We start from the raw sequence: 21707 nt of genomic DNA, 5'->3' as shown, positions 1-21707 counted from the left end.
GTGGCTTAGTTTAGATAATTTCTCAGGAGTTGAAACAGTGCATATTTCAAGAACAACAAAACATCAGGCACACATAACAAAACATGTTGATTTAATAGCTTTATAATCAGTGGCCACTGCTTTATGGTGTCCTATTTTCAATGAATACAATAATTAAAATTATAGATGAAATTTAAATCTACAAACATTACATATTTATGTACTAGTGTGGTGTTTCCGGCAGACAAAGGAAAAGGAACTGAAGTACTAAGATAAGATAATAGTTGTGATTGATTCAGGAGTCTTATCTTGTCAGTGAATCAAAATCCATGGTTGGACATTCTGCTCTGTGCATCCCTACAATCTTCATGAAGAAGATCCTGTATTCAGTTCCAAAACTAATTCCTTTGAATTGCTGGTTCTGCCCAGTGATACTCATATCTGTGGTGAGCCTAAAGTAAAGTGTTAGGATTTACTTTGTCTTTCACATTCAAGATTTATGAAGCTGGAACAAATCTCCCCAAAGCCTTTGCTGTAGGCTGAAGCGCTTAAGTTATTTTCTGCTCTTCCTGTATGACGTGCTTTTAAGGACCATCTAATACCAGGGCTGTCTGAAGCTACTGTGTGACTTGGTGTAAGAGAATTACGGGAAATGATGTGTGCAGGCTAATGTGATGCTCGTTTCACATGAGAATTGAATTAGTTTTAAAGCAGAGGAAAAAGGGCTGCAAAGTTAACAGATTAATCTGCTGTGCTTCCACATGGCTCATTGTTTTTAACAATTCAAAACAGAGATGTAGTATCACTCTGTAGAGCTCTTCTACTGTATGTGGTGTTTCTGAAGAGAAAGCAATTTTCTTGTTTAGATCCTGAGGTTATGTTTTATCCTAATTCTTAGCTGGCTCTGTGAACTATAGAAGGGTACTGTTTAGTGTTATCTGTGGATGGGACTATTGGCCTTTGCAGATATCTGCAGACCCACCAAAGTAGAGATCGGGTTTTGGCTCTGTGAATTCAAGAGTTGTCGATAATTCAAGAAATACAGAACGTAGTGAAATTATGCATTGATGATGTGCAGTAAAATAACTAGGGCTATTAATTAAGATTTGTAAGCTTCAGACAGTATTTGCAGATTATTGAGTTTTATTTTATAATTGGCATAAAACTATGCACATTCCCAATTGAACCATCCTCTTATGTGGTTTGGGGCTAATGTGGCTTTGAATATTTTTTGTAGGTTTTCACAGACTCTTATTCATCTATTGAAGGGGAACATTGGAACTGGCTTGCTAGGCCTTCCGCTTGCATTAAAAAATGCTGGGATTGTGGTAAGTCTGGAAAGATCACTTTAAATTGCTGGTTGCAAGCCTGACATTTAGGAGAATGATACAGCACCATATCTACATACTTTCATGTTATCCCATACATACTTTTCCTGATTTCAAGATAAGAAAGTGACATTACATCAGTGTAGCTCAAGCCAAATGTTTCTGAAATAAGGTTATTGATTTCTCTCCTCTGATAATTTCTGTGGAAAAAATATAAGGAAATAAGGAAATAAGGTTATAAGGTTGTTTTAATGAGACATATATTTTTAATGCATAAGTTTAATTATTTCCATGCAGCACAGGAGAAAGGACAAGGCATTGGTTTTTCGGTTCATGAGTGTATTAGTTGAGTGGTTTGTGATTATAGTTTTTATTCTTTTTCTTCATTCTTCTTGGTAAAGGTTAAGGATATCATTTTAAGTGTTGCCTTGTATCTTTGTTAGATGTAGTTCGCTGGATTCACCAGTGTCTAAATTGAAAACAATCTCTGAAAACAATCTATTGCCAAACCCATGACAACTGAGTTCACAATTATTAGTAATTATTCTCTCAGTATTCCCCAGAATTGCTGCAAATACATTTCTTCATTTCTGCTTTTTTAAGGTGGAATGGGCTTACCTCTAACATGTCTATCAAGTAGCTCATTGACAATGCTTCTTGTCTTCCATTCATTTCAGTTCCCCGCCCTGAAGCACGAATGTAATCTTTTTGAACTGAAATACCCAGTTTTCAGAGTAGATTTAACCCAGAGCATAGCATGCACAAGTATTTCCCTTGCCTTATACAACAAAAGTTGCTTTTCCGTTTTAATCAGAACTTGCAACAGAAAGCAATGATTCTTTGTGAGACAAATTTCTAAAGCTCCAGTGATCACAAAACAAAATCTCATAGAGAGCAATCAGCTAGAAATATCCCTGTAGGTGGTTTAGTGTGCCCTGTATCTGTTTATTGCTTTTACTCTTGGGAATGGAGATTTTTTTTCCTCAGGCTTAGAGGCAAGCACTATGTATGTACTGTATGAGTGTACACTTTGGGTCAGTGACTTTGACCTCAGTGAATATGTAACTTACTCTAGCTATGTGAATATAGTCTGATTATGGTGTCACTGGTAGTGAAGAGCTGTAATCAGGAGATTTCATCTTATCCATAGTCCCTGTCCTGTACCTAACATTTGACATGCTGTTCAAATATAATAGCCTTGGCATGGAGTAGGTAGATGCGCAGTGGTTGCTAAAATGAGGATGAATAATTACATGTATCAATAGTCTGGAGTACTGTAAATAAGTGGAATTGCTTATTTCCTTTAGGAGACCTCCCTTTAGGAGAACTCACTTTAGGCACAAAACAACTGCCTCTACTGGGGAATGTTGAATCATTAAAGTAAATGTTAATTAATCTTCAGATTACTGGAAGTCTGTAGTGATTGTAAAGATTCTTTTCTTCCGCTTTTGAATCTACTTGTGTTTCTGGAGTCTTAAATAACCTACACTGATAGGTGGGTAGCTGCGTCAGGATGCGTAGGCTGCAAAGGAACAAGTAATAGGTTTATTCCACGCTGAAAAAAAGAAGAAAGAAAACACAACGTTTCGGCCGTGGGGATGTGGGTGACACCTGAAGAAGGCCCCATGGCCAAAACGTTGTGTTTTCTTTCTTCTTTTTTTCAGCATGGAATAAACCTATTATTGTTCCACTTTCACCTACGCTGACAGTTAACCTAACAATTCCAGTTAACTTCTTCCACAAAGCAGCCAGAGGAAATCCTTGAATCACAGCTGCTAGAACAAAACTACTGTAGTTGCAGTAAGATGGTCTGAATGGCCCCCTCTTGTTTTTATGCTTTTCTATGTTCTTCATGCGTTTGGAGAACAAGCAGCCTAGCACCCTCATACTAGGCATGTATACTGCGATAGACTGTATAAGCCATTACATTTATGCTAAAAATTGGGGTCTTTCATCAATCACAATGGTGGCCTGCGATGCATATTTGAAAACCCTTTGAAAATTGTCTTCTGAAGAAATTATTGATTTGAAATGTAGAAGATTTCATGAGCAATCAAGGCTTTTTAAAGTTTGTATCTGAATATTTTAAGTAATAATAAGTTTTGTACCACAAGACTTTGTCATTTTAAGAATTCGTTTCCTGACCTCAGGCTATCCTGCCATCCATGCGGTATAGTTTGTCAAAACTTATGCTAAGAACTAATTCTGTCAAGTCTGCCAAGTGGTCTATTCGTCTTATCTGTATGAACAGAGATACACTTCTGCTACTGTAGACGAATGTTGTCCGATAAAGCAATCGGCTATAGACAAAATATAGACAAAATCCTTAGTCAGATCAATTTTTTCATTAACTGGGTTAAAATATTCCATTGCAATAACAAATGTTCTGGAATGTCCTCAATTTTATTTATTTTTTGCTTTAGAGGAAGATTTGTTAAACTATAGGTTTAATCTCTAAATTCAGTTAAAAAATAGGCTTCATCTCTAAATTCAGTAAAATTGTGCCGTTAACAAATGAACATATTGCTGTAGGTCCCTCCACGTTTCGTCTTGCACAAAACATTGATTGTATCAACATGCATATTTCAGAATGATCTCATAGAGAATTAAAGCGTGGGGTTTCCTGAATGTAGTAGAAGCTTGGTATTGAAATGTAATTAGTAAACTAGTTTTCACAGACAGGCTCCTCATTGTGTTTTATATGGAGCAATACTGTTTATGTTATGCTTCTCATTTACAGTTGTATAAAAAACTGCAAGGTAGCAAATGATCAAGGAGAGACAACTATGAATTTAAACAATGTTTGAGGGATTTATATTAATGTAATAACTTTATTACTGATATTATTTAAATGTATCATTTATGCAGTGGATTACTTATTCATTGCAATATTGTTAAAAGCAATTTTTTAAAAGATGCAACAGATCAAAGATCCTAAAATGGTACTGTATATCAATCACCATGACAAAAATGGAGGTTTCCCAGGGGCAAGGCAGTGTCGAAGTGCATTTAAAAACACTGTTACTGTTAATCTTGTCTTGCCCACTCTGCTGTTAGGCCATGCGTTTATTTGTATTTCCTCAGAAAACTAACATCGTTGTTCAAATTTGATATCTGAATTCAACTTTTGATTAAATCTTGAAAGGAAATATTGTACCTAGAATTGAAAACCCCTTTTATTAACTCATTGGGTAATGCATGAAATCTAGAATTTGTATAAATAATTCAAGGTTCAATGAAGGTTTACAAGCTGTTTGAGATTAGGCTAACCTGCCTTCACAAACTCAGCTTCAAACCTTAAACTAAAACATTTTTTTTTCAGTCTTGAAGTCTTCTGTGTGTTTTGTTTTCTGAAATCACATGAATGACTTGAAACTGATACCTGTCTGTTACATAACGTCTTGTGATTACTTTCAGTTGTTACACAACTATGTAATAAAAGGAAGGTTACATTATTTATCTGTATTTTTGTTTTGCTTACCTAAAAAGTATTTCAAATACACATTTTCACAACTCAATGTTTTTGCAAATTAAAAAAATATTCATCTATTTGTATCTGTAGTATGTAAAGTCTCAACATTCTGTTGTTTATGGTGTTGCTTTTTATTTTTATTTTCATAGCTTTATATATTTCTGGTAATATTTTGTTATTCCTAAATATTATCAAACGTATTGTGACAATACAATTCTATATTATGACAGCTGCATTTTTTAAATATTTAAATAAGCATCTACAATGGCTGAGTGTTAAATAAAAAGCAAGGAAATAACTGTGAAAAGCAACTTTAGAAAAAACCTGGAAAAGAGCAAAAACCCTTCGTTTCATTGCTCAGCACAATTATTCAATATATGTTAAGTGTCCTATTTAACATCTCTAAAGGCAACATTTCCTAAGTTGTACTGTAAATGTATACTCTGCTTTATAATGTCACAACAAATATAGCTTCAGCAGACAGGGTGTGTGATACATGTATAACTCTTTCTCTTAACTTTTTCTATTTTTGTGTCTTTTGTAGGTGGGACCAATAAGCCTAATATTTATGGGTGTGGTAGCAGTCCATTGTATGCACATTCTGGTCAGATGCAGCCACTACCTTTGTGAGAGGTGTGTCACTGTTTATGCAGGAAGTCTAGTTTCGGTTTTGGTTTCTCACTGAAAAACCTGCAAAGCATGCATTGTAGCTGCAAGACAAACAAAGGCACGAACATAGGCAAATGCATTTGATAAAACTATTTTTTCACTTCTTTTTCTACTACACTATGTAGATCATCCCACAAATTAAGATAGACCACAGATTTAAACCTGCTATACCCACCATATAAAGTAACAGACAGATACAGTCTTTTTTGTTCTTTTAAGCTAAGGCCATTTATGTCTGTTACTAGGGAATACCTAGCCAAACTAGACAGACCATAAGCTGATTTTTATTCCAGAGTGGATGATAAGAGTGATTAGGGAGGTAAGGCTGGTTCAGATGATAATGTACCTTCTTTAGGATGTGTATCCTGTTCCTTAAGCATCAATTTACAGGGGAATGTTTCATTGTATCGCATGCATGGCTGTGATCCCTCCATTTTATGTTTCTTTTAACATTATGGATGAAAACAATGTGCCATTGAACATTTCTGTTAAATCAAATAATTTAATTTACTGTTAGCAAAATGGTACCCTAGAACTCCCATGCAATAATATAAGACTAAGTAGTGTATGATTATAGCTGAAAAGCACAAGTTCTTACACTTTGGTTGGCCAATGTGTGCTCATGTTAACTTCAGCTGCCTGCCCATTCAATGTAGTGTTATCCAGCTGGATGGTAATTTTGAAGTTCTGGTAGGATATGCAGTTTATAATGTTGCTATAATTTGTAGGGGTGAACAGTGACAAAAACATGATACAATTTGCCAGTGGAATGAGTTAGCAACTTAATACAATGATGTTTACAAATGTTGTAAGCTTTATTTTACTTTTATCTCAGGTAATAAATACAATTAAACGTAAGGGAACAGGATGGAGTGCTGTGCAGTATTGTAGGGTGATAATTATGATACATTTACAGTCGGTCTGCAAGGGTGTTTGTAATTTGCCAGCTGCAGTGCACTTGAAATGATGAAAAGACTCTAGATTGCAATCTATATGTAAAATGTATGCAATCAATATTTAAAAGCTTTTGGCACAGCACTTAATTAAATATACAAATGGATACACAAAAGCAAATACAGAAAACCATTTGAGCTGTGTTAAATTATATTTTTTTGTCTGTCGGAAGCTGTTTAATTTACACAATTTAATTAAGTCTAATTTTGTCTTATATCACCCATGCACTGCATATATAATAATGACCTAAAAATATCATGAATGGTCTCTTTTGTAAAACCTTGTAAAACCTTGTTTTTAATGTGCTTACTGGCAAGAGCAACAAATAACCTCAAAGGATAATTGCATAATTATTATTTTTATTTTTCTTACTTTTATTATAATTTTCTTTTATTTTTACAAACCATACAATATTTTAAACAATACATTTAAAAATTGCATGTATCCTGTTTTAAGAAAGAGTACAGGCAATACAGGAGGAATAGGAACTAGCTGTTGTTCATGACCATTTGACTTTTCCGATGGTTGCTCAGTCTCCAAATTAAAATTCAGGATTACTTTGCCTTGATAAAGCAAGGTTTCCTACAGAAGTCTAATCTGGCTTTATGAAGCAAGCCGCTAACATATTTGAAATGTCTAGACTTAGCATTTCAGTATCCACTAACTCTTCAAAAGGATTATTTTGTAATAAGAAAGTAGAATGTCATTTAAGACCCTCTCATCAGCTTAATAACCGCTTGTGGCAGACCTCTCTGGTTTTATTATTACTGGGGCCGCTGAGTAGCTCAACCAATAATGTTGCTTACTTGCAGTGCGGGTTGAGCTCTATAATATCATGTATATCAACTCTTCTATTTCTGGAAATAGGCTACCAGCTGTGCATTGCATACATTTACCCCCTACCAACCTTTTAACCTCCATCACTAACTAGTTTAACCCACTTCTGGGTAAGAGCCCCAGAATGAACAAGAGTCCTAAACAGAAGCAAAAAATGTGTGTGCTGAATATTCACTTTTGAAGGCCTCACTATTGGATATACTGCTCAAACAGTTCTACCGATTTACAACAATCCTTAAACCAGAATCGCAACTGAGATTTGTAATTGTGTATATTTGGTATTAAATTAAAGCGACTTTGTATGATATTGTTTTTCTCATTATCATCTGGAATCACAAAGTGGTATAAAATGACAATAAACTACAAGTATTTAAGATAAGTGATATCATGAAACAATCACTAATCTAAAATGTATGATTTGATCTCCCTCCTCAAAATTTTGCTCCAAGGTTTGGCAGGTATTGTATGTTATAGTCCAGTTATCACAATGCAGTGTTATAAATCAATTGGAAAGGGGATTCCCCACATAGGGCTGCACAATTTGTCAAGGGCTGTTGGGTTTGGATATGATATCCATTTGCCCCATGAAAATAACCTCTGTGACTAGGTGCTCTTTTTAAGAGCCAAATCGCTACTCCAGTCATTAATGCTGGTGTAGGCCCTATGGGACATGTTTTTTGAATGGAGGACCTTTTCAGTCCCCCATTACCAATCCTCTGGATTGTTACGAGGGCCATTGCTGTCAAGCTAAGTTAATTTATGAGTTTTTGTTCTACGGGGGGGGGTGGGGGTGGGGGCTAATGTTATGAGAGCAATTTGGGATTACAATTTTGAAAATGTCAATACGTGTTTATATTGTTCTTGATTATTAATTGGCTGGAAAAAATGCGAAACAAAAAAGGGTCATCACTGCCAAGGAAAAAATCAAATGAATTCCATTTGGAGCAAATTAGTCACCATTATAATTTAAACAGAATATCAATAGCTTGTTGTTAGAGTGGAAATGGCGACTGCACCTAAGAGTATATTGAATAGACATTAGAATTAGATAAATTTGCAAGTTATTCATTAAAAAATCAATACAATGTGTCTTTAGCTTTCAGTAAACATTTAACTCTATACAATTTGTATTCCTATTTTTACTGTATTTCTATTTTTACAGATTGAAAAGACACCATTTAGGCTACAGTGACACTGTAGCTCTTGCATTGGAACATTCTTCTCTGAAGTGTTTTAGAAATGCTTCCAATTTTGGAAGGTGAGGTACAAATCTAAAATTATTTTTGTTGCAAGAATATGACTACTTTAAACAATTTTTTCTTGGTTCCCTCTTATTTTTTAAAGAACGTCTTAACTAGTCTACCTCATAAAACCATTTATTTATAAAGCATGCATCCTTACCTCTACATGACCCTAATTTCCAGAATAGTTAGGTTTTAAAAGCCTCCAATTATTGTCTCTACAACATCTGAATGAATTTAGTAATGCCATTATTTCTTTTGATCAACTCTTACACAAAGCCTGAAGTCCAATTTCCCTATTTACAATTTATGCTTTAGCTAACAGCTGTTTTCAAGATTCTTCTTTATTGCCGTGATTTGTGAAATGTTGGTAATTGTACTTTCTTTTCCTTAGGCACTTAGTTAGCTTTTTTCTTGTGTTGACACAACTGGGGTTCTGCAGTGTGTACTTTGTTTTTCTGGCAGAGAATATCAAACAGGTATTGTTCCCTCTACATTATTTTTTGGCATTGTTCTGCTCAGTAATGCATGACATTAACGTCTGTGAAATTACAAAAAGTTTCACAGTGCTTTGTTAGAATCTGCAGTCGATTTTGTGAAAATAGCAAGAAAAAATAAAAAGAATAGGCTGTTTTGTGCAGCTTCTTGAGTCATTCCTGGTTTTTAGGCTCAGGAGCTGGATGTTTCAAGCTTTTATTATACTGTATCAATGATATTTGTGGAGTTATATAATAATAATAACTTTATTTTATGTAGTGCCTTTAAAGGTGGCTTTTCAAAGCACTTTACAGAATGACAACAACAATAAAAGAATTAAAACACAATAAAAAAGATAAAACACAATTACAATAAACAGGGGAGACCGTGGATGGTGGTATTAAGTATAGTAGGAGCAGAAGGTTAAAGAATGGAACCAGGTAAGCAAAAGCTCTTCTAAAGAAGAAGGTTTTGAGTCTGGATTTGAAGGAGATTAGAGAAGGTGACTCTCTGATATCCTGGGGAGAGAGTTGCAGAGCTTGGGGGCATAACAGGAGAAGGCCCTGTCACCCATAGAATGTAGACAGGCTTAGGGGACAGTTAGGAGAATTAGAAAAGCGAAGGTTGTGAGGTGGGGAGTAAGGCAATAATAGTTCAGACGGGATTTTAAAGTCCACTAAGGACTTTAAAAGTCCTTAGGATAGGATTTTAAAGTCCACTAAGAATTTGACAGGAAGCCAGTGCAAGGACTCTAGGATAGGAGTAATGTGATCACTTGCACTAGACCTGGTCAGGATTCTGCCTGCTGAATTTTGGACATACTGCAGTTTGTTCAATGTAGATTTAGAAACAATTTAGGATAACACAAATGTGTTGATCAGCTTTTCAGCCACAGTTAGTGATAACATAGGGCGTAGTCTAGTGATATGTCTGAGGTGAAAAAAAGATGTTTTGGCAATATGCTGCACATGTGTATGTGAATGTTAAGCCAGAATCGAATACCACTCCAAGGTTTTTTAATTTAGACTGAAGCTCAGGTACAAAACCATCGACAGATAGGATTACAGGATTGGCTTTACAAAGTTTCAAGGGGGTTCCCAATAAGTATGACATCAGTCTTATCGCAGTTAAGATTAAGGACATTTTGAATCATCCAAGTTTTTATGTCAGAGATGCAATTAGATAGAATAGAGACAGCCACATCAGTGTCAGGTTTGGTATGGATGTATATTTGAGTATCATTAGCATAAAAATGAAAGCTGAGGCCATGTGATCTTAAAAGCTGACCAAGTGGAAACATGTAAATGCTCTAAAGCAAGGGGCCCAGTATTAAGCCCTGAGGAACACTAGACTTACTGTAGCAAGACCAATTTCAGTCCTATACCCATTAAGAGAGACAAAGTGACAGCGATCAGTGAGGTGAGACCTGAACCATTTTCTCCAAACACAGTTTCAAGACGAGAAAGTAAGATGTCATGGTCAACAGTGTCAAAAGCAGCCCTGAGATCAAGAAGAATGAGTCTAGAAATTAAATTCACAGTATCTTTTACATTCCAGCACCATTTTGTAAAACCTAGAAATATGTCTTCAAAAATTAGCAAAATATAGGGAATATTTCCATATAATGATTTCCATTATGCTCATGTACTTAAAAGTGTTAGTATGTGTTTTAAATAAGATTGATGCATGAATCTTGATTAAAACCTTGTATTATTTCTTTCCAATGTTTTTAAACTAGATTTGAGTGCTATTTATATAAAGTAAAAATGTATACATCTGCGAACCCCTGGGAAATCACCAGTTTAACTTTTTTACTAAAGTTCCAGTTGACAGTTGAAGTTTAGGTAGAGATTTTGACAAACAGGTTCCTGGTACAATGCAGAAAGACTCCTGCGTGTGAATGTAATAAAAGACATTTAACTAGTTAATAAAAGGCAGTTAACTAGTGATTCTGGTTCAATTATTTTCGATTGCTTAGAATCTTGCTTAGAATTGCTTGATATCATTACTTATCATTGTAAAATATTTGAGAATCACAACTGTTACTTTGTTTTAACTAGCAGTCCCCGCTTTTAAATTAATATTATATATTGTATAATATATATTGTATATTATATATTGTATAATAATCTTTAACAATTAATCCCTTTTAATTATAGTACACGGTTATTGGAAAAAAACCCTCTGAATTAGTATTTTGAATTTTCCGTTCCCTTATATCACAGCCTTCTTAACTGTTCAGGTTTAATTCTCTGGAGGTTTCTCAAGAGGGAGCTATTGCTTCTGGATTAGACAATATCTGTGTCACTGACTGGAAGCTTTAATCTGCTTTCAGAATGTAGTGAAAGCACCTTACTAAAACATGGTTTCTTTTTTCTTTTTTGCAAGTTTAGATATACTCCAACATTGTGTATTAATGCTGTTTTTTCTGTGCTTATAAATTCTTGGATTATAGTGAAAGACAATTTCAGGGTCATTTGTCTGATTTAAAATGTGCTGGAAATATGCAGATAATTTAGCATTTTAATGAATGACTGTGCCATGATTGAGTATTTTGTTCAGTATGTCTATTAAATGCGAAGTCCTTGATTGTTTAATAGTGTTTACACACTTTAAAAGATCCTATTAAAATCTGTTATGAAAATAAACAAAAACAGAAATCTGATGGAGCTCCGGAGTTTAAATACTGTAAACCAGATATCGTTGTGTTTGTTCATTTATTTGATGTTTTGATTAGAATAAACAAAGGCAAAGCAAAATAATCAATTAAAACCATTTAAATTGTCTAAACATTCTCTAGCTCAAATTATAGCTTGCCTACAGGAGACTGGTGTTTAATCTCACGATGTTCCTTGAGGTTAAGTACAAAACCATGTCTTTTTTCCATCCTTGCTAAAGGAAGGTATTCTAATACATTGCACTGTATTTTCAGCATTACTTAACTTACTGAACAAATGTTGAGATTGATACATTTTGTAAAAATTTCAAGCAGAGGTTTGGAGGCATCTTGAGGTAGTTGAAAGTATTTAGTTCTTTTCTAACAGTATATACAGTATTTAGTATACTATACATCGTATAGACTGTATATGGCACAATTGTGCATCGATAAATGTTATGTGTTTATGTTTTTATTATTTCTGTGGCTTAAATGCATTAAATGTGATAAGATGTTAGTCATTTAGATAATTTTGTTATTTAAAGAAGCAATCGATGGTGTTTCATATGGTGGCGCCAAAGTGCAGCAAACACTAAGAAAAGGAACAGACACTGTAAACAGAAGAGCACACTAGAAGAGGGAGTGCACACCATAATTGTTATTGAGTGCTCCTGCTTCTAGTTTGTGTTTACTATTTTTTATAGTATGCACTCCTTTTTTATAGTGTACATGGTCTTTTCCTAGTTAATAATAATAATTTCTTACACTTGTATAAGGCTCTTCTGGACACTCCACTCAAAGAACTTTACAGGTAATGGGAACTCCTCTTTCACCATCACCAATGTGTAGCCCCCACCTGGATGATGCACCAGTGTGCTCACCACACATCAGCTAGCATTAAGGAGGAGAACAGAGTGATGAAGCCGATTCATAAGTTAGGATTATTAGGAGGCCATGATTGGTAAAGGCCAATGGGAAATTTGGCCAGGATGCCAGGGTAAGACCCCTACTCTTTTCAAGAAACACCCTGGGATTTTTGTATGACCACAGAGGGTCAGGACCTCTACTGGGGCATTAGGACCCACATAGACCGCATGACGAGCACCCCCTGCTGGCCCCACTGACTCCTCTTCCAGTGGCTAGTGTGTGTGTTCCCTTTTTTAGCGTGTTAACTTTCACTAGTGTGCACTCCTTTTTATAGTGTGTGCTTCTTTTTATTGTGTGCACTTATTTTTTATATTGTGCAATTCTAGTGCGAGATCCCTTTTTCTGATAAGTGCTGCACTTCGGAGTCACCGGAGTTTCAGGATTTTTTCAAGAAACACAGGCCTGTATGACAGCTACAGTATCAGAGCAAAATATATACACAATGAATGGGCAATGATGTTCAGAATAAATGTTTGGGAACTGAATTAAAATAGTCTAAATTAGATTATTTGAATCCATATAAATACCCTTTTAAAGGGTCATGATTTAAATAAATGTAAAAACAGCGTAAGATATGACCATGCTCAAATCAAGGTTGTTATGTGCATGATCGAAGATGACCTGTCTGTGAGAAACATTGGCAGGAACAATGCTTTATCAAACAGAGGAATAATTCAGAGAAATGGGAAAATATGTTGGAAGTCAGGGGGTTATCACAGTGGACCATCACATCCATCTGATCTTCCAGCATAATTGTTTTTTCACGACTGCACAGCTGCTTCACACATATAGCATGTGAAATTCCAGAGCAAAATAACCTGCGTGTCAGCAGAATGACTTTAAGCCACTATTACAATAAAAGTGATCCGTCAGCTCATTCAGTGGCAACATGTTGACAGTTGAGTGTCTAAATCACTGCCTTTTGTGGACCAGAGGATATCAGAGATGGAGGAAGAGAGTAGTGTAGTTGTAGTGTTTTATTCTCCAGTTAGTTTGTTTTGTCCAGTGGCATTTTGCCTTTGACAGACCTATTGGAAGATGATGTCTCCACACACATTTTGAGCATAATGTGGTTCAAACCAACTTGTAGGGCAGTAGAATGTGATGATGTCAAGATGGAACTCTTTTACACAAGTGGAGTGGAGGTTTAGTGTGACCTTACTGTTTGGAAATCAATTGACAAAGTCTATAACCCAACAATTTTTCTGATCCTTCCATTAATTCAGAAGTGCTGATTTTCTAGCAGTGTAGTACAAGAGCAGGCATTTTTAGGGTTACTTTGGCATAACTTCAACTAAACATTCTTAAGGGCTTAGAACATAAGAGCAGTCACTAAGAACACAGGAAAGTCCGCAAAAAGGGAGAGAGAACATTCAGCCCTTCAAGCTTATTAGGTTGTTAGTTGCTAATAGATCTAGCTGTGGCTGTGCTTTGCTCCTGACCAAAGTTCAAAACAACATTTCTGGAACCAAATATCTAATGCAATTAGCAAAAAAATAACACAACTGGCCACCAACACTTTAATGGGCTACAGTTACACAGTAAGTCTGGAGGAAAATACCACAGCAGTCTTCCCAGAGGCTGATATTGTCCATGTTTCAAGGCTGCTAGGATTGTGTTAATGTTCTAGGAGATAATAGGTCATACTAACTTTGTATTGATCTGACTTTGACTGTTAAATCTCATACTGAAAAGGTATCATGATTGTTTGATCTGTAATTACATTTACATTTTCTATTGTTTTTTATATCTGTGTTTCATGTTTGATTACATTCATTTGCCTTAAATGTTGCTTCATTGTTGCTTAAGCTTGTACTCTGTTTTTCAACACACTTAAATTAGAAGTGTTAGTGCTTCTTATTTAGAAGCTGATGGAGTGCCTAAAGGTATTCTACTTTAACCTGTAGACAACAAACCAGAAATTGCAGAGAGAATTTAAACACTTTACTCCACAGCTTTGGTCTTGTAGAAGGTTTTTTTCATTTCAGTATTTTTTGACAGATTTGGTAACATTTTGTGTTGGTGTAAAAGAAGTGGTGTAAATATAATTTCTGAACATAAATAGTCTTTGCAATTTGTTATTGAACTTCATTTCTTTCTTATTCACTTTTATTTGTTTTTTCTCACTCTACGTCACCTGTTTATAGGTTGTTGAAGGCTACTGTAAGAACGTTACAGAGATTCCTCCATCTTTTTGCAATGAAACTGCTCCTGCACAACAGGAGTGCTGGGGGCTGGACCTTCGTGTCTACATGGTGTGCTTTCTGCCATTCTTTATCCTCCTTGTGTTCATCCGTGACCTGAAGAACATGGCTATCCTCTCATTTCTGGCCAACTTGTGCATGGCAGTCAGCCTGGTCATCATCTTCCAATACATTCTGAGGGTAATATTTATCTTTACTTCAGGCAGTAATAATAATGAATACTTGCATATTGTGTAGCACCTTTCATTCCAAAGTATCCTAAATTGCTTCACACATAGGAGATGACCCACTCCCTCTATCATTCATGTCTTGCACCTACCTGGGTGATGTGCAGTTCACATAATGCGCCAGTAGACCTACAGAGAATCGGTTGGGGAAGTCAGAACATACTTGACCAATTAAATTAAGGGGGAAGTTTAGGGATTGTACAATCCCAGAATATAATTTGCCGGCAGCCATATCACCCTGCAACTCACAACTGGCAACCCACTGAAGCTAAGCAGGTGTGAGCCTGGTCAGTACCTGGATGGAGACCTCCTGGGAAAAACTAAGGTTGCTGCTGGAAGAGGTGTTAGTGGGGCCAGCAGGGGGCGCTCACCCTGCGGTCCATGTGGGTCCTAATGCCCCACTATAGTGACGGGGACACTATATTGTAAACAGGCGCTGTCCTTCGGATGAGACGTAAAACCGAGGTCGTGATTCTCTGTGGTCATTAAAAATCCCAGGGCATTTCTCGAAAAGAGTTGGGGTGTTACCCTAGAGTCCTGGCCAAATTTCCCATTGGCCTTTACCAATCATAGCCTCCTAATAATCCCCATCTATGAATTGGCTTCATTACTCTGTTCTCCTCCCCACTGATAGCTGATATGTTGGAAGCGTTCTGGTGCACTATGGCTGCCGTCGCATCATCCAGGTGGGGCTGCACATTGGTGGTGGTGGAGGGGCGTCCCCATTACCTGTAAAGAGCTTTGAGTGGAGTGTCCAGAAAAGTGCTATATAAGTGTAAGCAATTATTATTATTATTATTATTATTATTATTATTATTATTATTATTATTTAGCTATGACATCAGGGTTAACACCTCTACTCTTAGAAACGTTGTGATCTTTAGTGACAAAGTAGTCGGGATTTCTGTTTCATGTCTAACCTGATGGACGGTAGCTTCTACAGCACAGTCTCCCTTGTCACCATACTGGGTCATTGGTTTGGTCATGAGGGAATAGTGCCACCTACTGGTCCACGAACACCACACAATAGCAGAAACCTGGTAGCTTCTATCTTAGTACTGACAAGACACGGTCCTACTTAGCTTCTTTAACTTGATTAAATCAAGCTACAGTACAGTCAGATCTGACAGGTGGTAACACAGTCTAAGGATCTGAGCATTAGCCTTTGTGATTTGGTTTCTTATCTACACAGAGTCATACGCAGTTAATGCTCCAGTGACCTAGCTTTGTGTACATTTAGGCATATCATAGTCCCTAGAACAATGCTGTAGCAACAAAGATTTGGCCACTTTATGTCTTTTCATTTTAATTCCTGCCAAGAACCCACAAGTTTCAATGACCGGTTGACCGGATTAAGGTATTGGTTTAAAAGCATGTGTTGTGAGCATCACTCAGATTTCTCACTTTGCAGTGTAAACTACAGTTCATTAAATCTGAAAGATACAACTTCCATTTCACTAAATATTTAATGATGACTTACAGCTGTTTTGCTGTGCAAGGCTGAAACAATTATTGCCTCATAGTAAAGACGTGGCACACAGGAATTCGAATAGACAGCATTGCTAATATATTCAAATGCGAGTTTTTATTTATACACAGGCCAAGTTTTTTATTTCAAAAACTTTCAAGGTCATTTTGAGTTTACAATTAGTATGTGCATCTTAATGAAATTAAAGCTAATTATCGTACAGAACTCTCAGTTAATCGTTATTGCTGAGGTGACATTTGCAATTGGAACTTGCGGTTATTTTTTAACCAGGCTTTTTGTATGTGCAGTATGTAATTTTTTTAACTTTTATCTCAAAGCAGTTAACAGGTGGACAAAGATGGCATTAAATAATAAGGATTCTATATTTTATAAGTATGTTGTTTCACTTTGGCATGCCTGAGTGAAAATTACTATACATGAAGTAAAAAGAAAGGCATTTTTTAGATTATATTTGATACAATTATTTTACTCAGAGTGGATGCTTCATGTCCCAAAGATAAATGAGGCCTAGTAAGTCCTGTCCTGTGTTCTTGACCCATTGTTCGGAGTGTCCTTTTGAAGCAGACTCATCAATCACACTCCAGCATTATGTATGAATGGATTAATTAAGAATGCTGTCGCTTAACAATGGACACTTTCCACAAGGGAAAGAGCTGTGCCATTCATGATTTCACATCAGGTCTGTTTATATCCCAGATTTAATTTGACTCCATTGAGGTGTCAGTTTTTAATCAATGATTGATTCATTTGTACACGACTGGAATTGACAAAGAAATGGCCCGATGTTGCTCACAGGGTAATAGTAAATTTTGGACCATACAACACTTTCTTCAAGAAACTGATATATAGACTGTTGTATTGAACCCCTTAAATCTATACATTTAAGTTAGCAATTTAAACAAAAATCAGCCAATAATACATTTCCTCAGTATGTGTTTTAATATTTGCTGACTGTGGCATACTGTATTTAAAGAAGAATGGATTCAAATTGCCCATCCTGGGTATACAGTAGATGCTCTAAAAATAGGTTTTTACTTTCGTTTTGTACTTTTTATAGGATGTTGGGGATCCTCGCAGACTTCCTTATGTATCCAGTTGGAAAAAATATCCCTTTTTCTTTGGAACAGCAATATTTGCTTTCGAAGGAATAGGAGTGGTAAGTTTTCCTTATTTGGTAACCTTATTAATCGTTATTACCTGCTAGTGAGTTTCACTTTTCTGCAGTCAGCGAAAGGTATTGATCAAAATTAAAATCTGAAAGTGAAGATAAAGATTCAGATGTCTGTCCTTTATTATCTCCTATATCTTCAACCAGCCCCCACAACTATCAACACATCTTCAACCAACCCCACAATTTGATTCAATTTGCAACACTTGAGTGGGTTTCTAACATTCTTGGCATCTGGGATAGTGCAGAAAGGCTCAAGTGTTCATCTTGGAATCCTTGCTTCAATATGGCAGCATAATGAGGCTTCATCAAATCCTTAGAACAGTGTCATTGCTTTGCAATGCACAGGCGCAGATAAGAGCATGCTGATTGGCAGAATGATTTATGAGTTGGCACTTAACAAATTGATTGAGAAGTGCAAAAGTTCTCACTCAAAAGCGCCGAACAATTCATCAGCTTGGGAGTAAATGAAGCCTGTTGTCATGGTCAGTGGTGTGATTTGGTGCATCCTCACCAGCGGCAGGTGATAAAGAGCAGATAGAAAATATTTTCAAAATCCGTCTTAATGTAGTTAGGGCTAGGAAAAAAATAAAATAGATTGCATACTGAGCTCTTTTCTTCTTCCTTCACTTGCTTCTTTCCTGTGTGAGAAAAATGTAATAAGAGGTTGCATCGTTTCTTGGTAAATTAAAAGGAATTTTGAAAAAGGAAAAGATTTCATTGTTGTATTGCCTTTTTTACTGACCAACAGTCAAACAGTTTTTTTTACCAGAAACAAGAGAAGTGCTTCTAATGCTATAATTACTTTTTAGATTCTGTTTTTCTCTTTGTGTTGTTATCTAGGGAGCTTAGTGATCTGAAAAGCTTTTAAAAAATCTATAAAGTCTTCAAAATTTCCTTTATCCCTTTATGTGGGACAGAGTTAGAAGTGAGAAGGAGAGAATGACTGCAGAAGTATGTAGAACTCAAGCTCAGCATGAAGTTTTAAGCTGCAGCTCTGTTTTCTTTGTGCACTCTGCAACTGCAGTGCATAAAATGGAAACTCATAGGGAACAGTAACAGTTCGAAACATTTCATTTTTTTGTACACCATTGAGCAGATTCTTTTCCTCCCTCGAAAGTACTCTATTGAGCAAAGTGCTCGCTGTGAAGTGAATAAAACTGACACTGATTGTATTTCCGCCAAATTTTGAAATCTCTCCGTGGAATATGTTTTTCTGAACAGACGTTAACATTGTCATCTGCAAAAGCAGTGCTCTTTTTTTTTCTCCCTTGTTGGTTTTTGGTTTGTTAATATAGTCTCCCTGCAAGCAAGACCAATGTTCACATTCAACATATTTGTTGTCTCTGCACTGTGTCTTTGCCCTGAAACAATTTTAACAAAATCTTCAAATCTATTGATTTCTTATTGTAGCAGATAGTGTAGTTAGCAGTTATGTTCGACTTCTCCCTGTCAAGAACTAAGGAGGCCAGCATCCAATGGCAGAAGCTCTGCTGAGAATATCTTAATCTTACTGATTATAATCTTAAAATTAATTTATGATTTTGAGTCTTTTGACAATGAATGTGGACTTTATGTTGTATGTCTTGTATGTACAGTGCATTTGGTTTTGTATATTATCTGTCTTCCAGATTGTTTTACTTGAGAGATAATGGTACCTGTTGTCCATATTATGTCTGGAGTGCATGCACAGATTATACCAATCACGTTCACATGTGTAAATCCAGAAAGAACAGACAGTGTGGTTGTTACCAATGGGGAAATACTTTGTCACTGCCTTCTGCTGAGCAAGCACTGAGCATGCAAGTTTATGTCAAAGTTGTCCAATCAGACCCTGTCACAGCACCTCATAGAAGGCTAGTGTGGTAGACTGACATCATTTCTGCCTAATTTCCGAAAAACTCTGGGGATTTTCTGTGACTTTAACTAAAATTTGGAAACCTTTTATTTGAATATCTTCTTTTTACCTGGTCCCGTGATATGTTCCACAGCTGGTTATCTTGTGAAGAGCAGATGAGCCCCTTCTTTGGGTTGCTAGATCTTTTCCTATCCTGACAAGCTGAGGATGCTCCTAGATGGGACTGTCTTTATGCTATAGATGTCATTTAACCACTTTTTGGTCTTCCTGTTAACTCTCTATCTTCCATGTCTGAGCTCTTTACCTCTGCTCTTTATTTCCACGCAGACTTTTCCCTGTGTGAATTGTAGCTGCCAATAGTATGGCCTGTGAGATCTCCAGATATTATCGTCGTAATAGATTGAAACTACACTTTGCCAGAGCCTTGTAGTCATTGAGGGCAGTCAATGAATCTAGTCATTTATTTAATGGCATGATCATTCAGGACCTTTGCAGAGTTGAAACCTTCACCTTCTATGTTCTCCTATTTTTTCAACTTTGAACATTGTAGATATGGCAGCCTTTGCTAAGACTCCAGGTCTCACAGCCCTCTTCCCAGTCCCTTTATTACCTTCTGGCCTTATGACTAGGTGGTCTTCTGATCTTGTGAATTGTGCACATGCCCACTTCCTTCTTTTGTTCGTGACAGCTTGCTTCCCATTGATAATGATAGCATCCTACCTTAAAAGGGAATGGTAGTTTGTTGTCAGAGCCTAGGTCTCCTGAAAAAACAAACATGGTCATCACATTACCTGATCATGCCTCACTTGGAATGGTGTATGTGTTAATCAGAAACTGATGTTAGGCTTCCATGGCAACCCGGCCTTCTCAACAGAGATAGATGTGACAGAGTGCAAATGGACTTTTAATGTGCTAAGCCGAAAGTGCTTCTCCCTTGGCAATGACTGGACACTTTTTTGAAGCAACCACGGTTGTAATAACATTTGAAGAGGAATGTTTCTTGTTCAGTTAAAGCTGCCTCTTTCACGATCATAAGTCCCTCCTCTTAAGGGCGCTCCGGCTCTTTCTTGTTTGATTTGATTTTGTGCACCTGCCTCCTGTTCCAGCCCTTCCCTTTAAAAGCCAGACGCTCCCACCATTCTGGGCTCAGCTCTGGAAGATGGGCACCTGAAAGCCTGCTTACCACCAAGTCTGGAAGAGGCCCAACAGCATCTGCTTGGAGCACTTGGCCTCGTTACCCCTTTTTATTTCCCTGACCTTTCGCCGGATCCCGCTCCGGTTTTTAAATTTTTGTCTCCTCTGTCTTGGATGGAATAGTGGTTCTGGACTTTTGCTCCCACTCTGGATTTTCCTACGGACTCCCTTAGGACTTTTGCTTGGTCCACGCCCCCCCGAGCACCAGTGCACCGTCGACATGCCCCCCTGTTCGTCTACCAGCCCCGTTCCTAGTCCTCTTTCCTCAAGTTTGTTGCACTCCCTTCCGGATTCTGCCATCTGCATAGGGTCCTGATAAACGCTTCCTGACAGCCTCTAGATAATAACACTTGAAACAGAAGGGAATGTACATAAATCAATTCATAAAAAAAATAAGTGCACACAGTTTTGGTTTTTTTCTCTTCCCACTTTTAAAATATTAACTTTTGAATTTTTATTTCTCAGCAAGGAGTGAACAATAGGATTTCCCTGTCACAAAATATTTTTAAATAGAATTGATCAGGTTCACATTGTGATCATGTTGCACAAAGGGCTGGAGGGCTAGAAAAAAAGCATAGATGCTTTATTATGGTACATAGTTTTGTGGATAACTTTTTTTTAACCTTTTGATAGATGGCAGTAATGTTGTCTTTTTTGGACCGTGAAGCAAACTCTATTGTGGAACCAAATAGCAATGAGATTTTCTTTCCTAACTTTGATCTCAAAGCTGCAAATGTTGGCTTGACTTGAAAGTGCTTGGTATCCTGACCTCCACAGATATCATTCATAGAGATTCTCAGCTCTTTGTTTTTCAGTGCTCTTTAGTTCCATGTCCCACAGGTTTTGGAGGCCGTGAATGGCTTGCTTGAAGTTTGTCTGAGAGACTGATGAACTTGTTTAGATCACCGTCAGTAAAGTGTAACTCCAGGTACTGTGAACTGAATAGGCTGGACTGGTGTCAGGATTAAAAGAGTCTGTTCTTGACTCATCCTAAGTCAAAACGAAGCTCCTTCAAGGAGAAAAACAC

At 36.7% G+C, this 21707-nt stretch overlaps 1 protein-coding gene across 4 annotated transcripts in view; it reads left to right on the top strand.

Annotated features, from left to right (window-relative positions):
- Nucleotides 1-21707, top strand: part of slc36a4 (solute carrier family 36 member 4) — a 200829-nt gene that overhangs the window by 30400 nt on the left and 148722 nt on the right. For 3 of the 4 annotated variants that reach the window (XM_015341615.2, XM_006628120.3, XM_069190099.1), the window contains exons 4-9: nt 1217-1307; nt 5324-5412; nt 8402-8497; nt 8875-8959; nt 14688-14924; nt 17518-17616. In XM_015341615.2, the coding sequence (XP_015197101.2) occupies nt 1217-1307; nt 5324-5412; nt 8402-8497; nt 8875-8959; nt 14688-14924; nt 17518-17616 (697 nt within the window). The remainder of the gene's footprint in view (nt 1-1216; nt 1308-5323; nt 5413-8401; nt 8498-8874; nt 8960-14687; nt 14925-17517; nt 17617-21707) is intronic. The other variant, XM_069190100.1, reaches the window with a different exon arrangement.

The sequence above is a fragment of the Lepisosteus oculatus genome, chromosome 5 (genome assembly GCF_040954835.1).
Source record: "Lepisosteus oculatus isolate fLepOcu1 chromosome 5, fLepOcu1.hap2, whole genome shotgun sequence".
Taxonomy (NCBI): Eukaryota; Metazoa; Chordata; class Actinopteri; order Semionotiformes; family Lepisosteidae; genus Lepisosteus; species Lepisosteus oculatus.
Note: the sequence above shows the minus strand (reverse complement) of the source record. Positions and strands in the feature narration are given on the sequence as shown.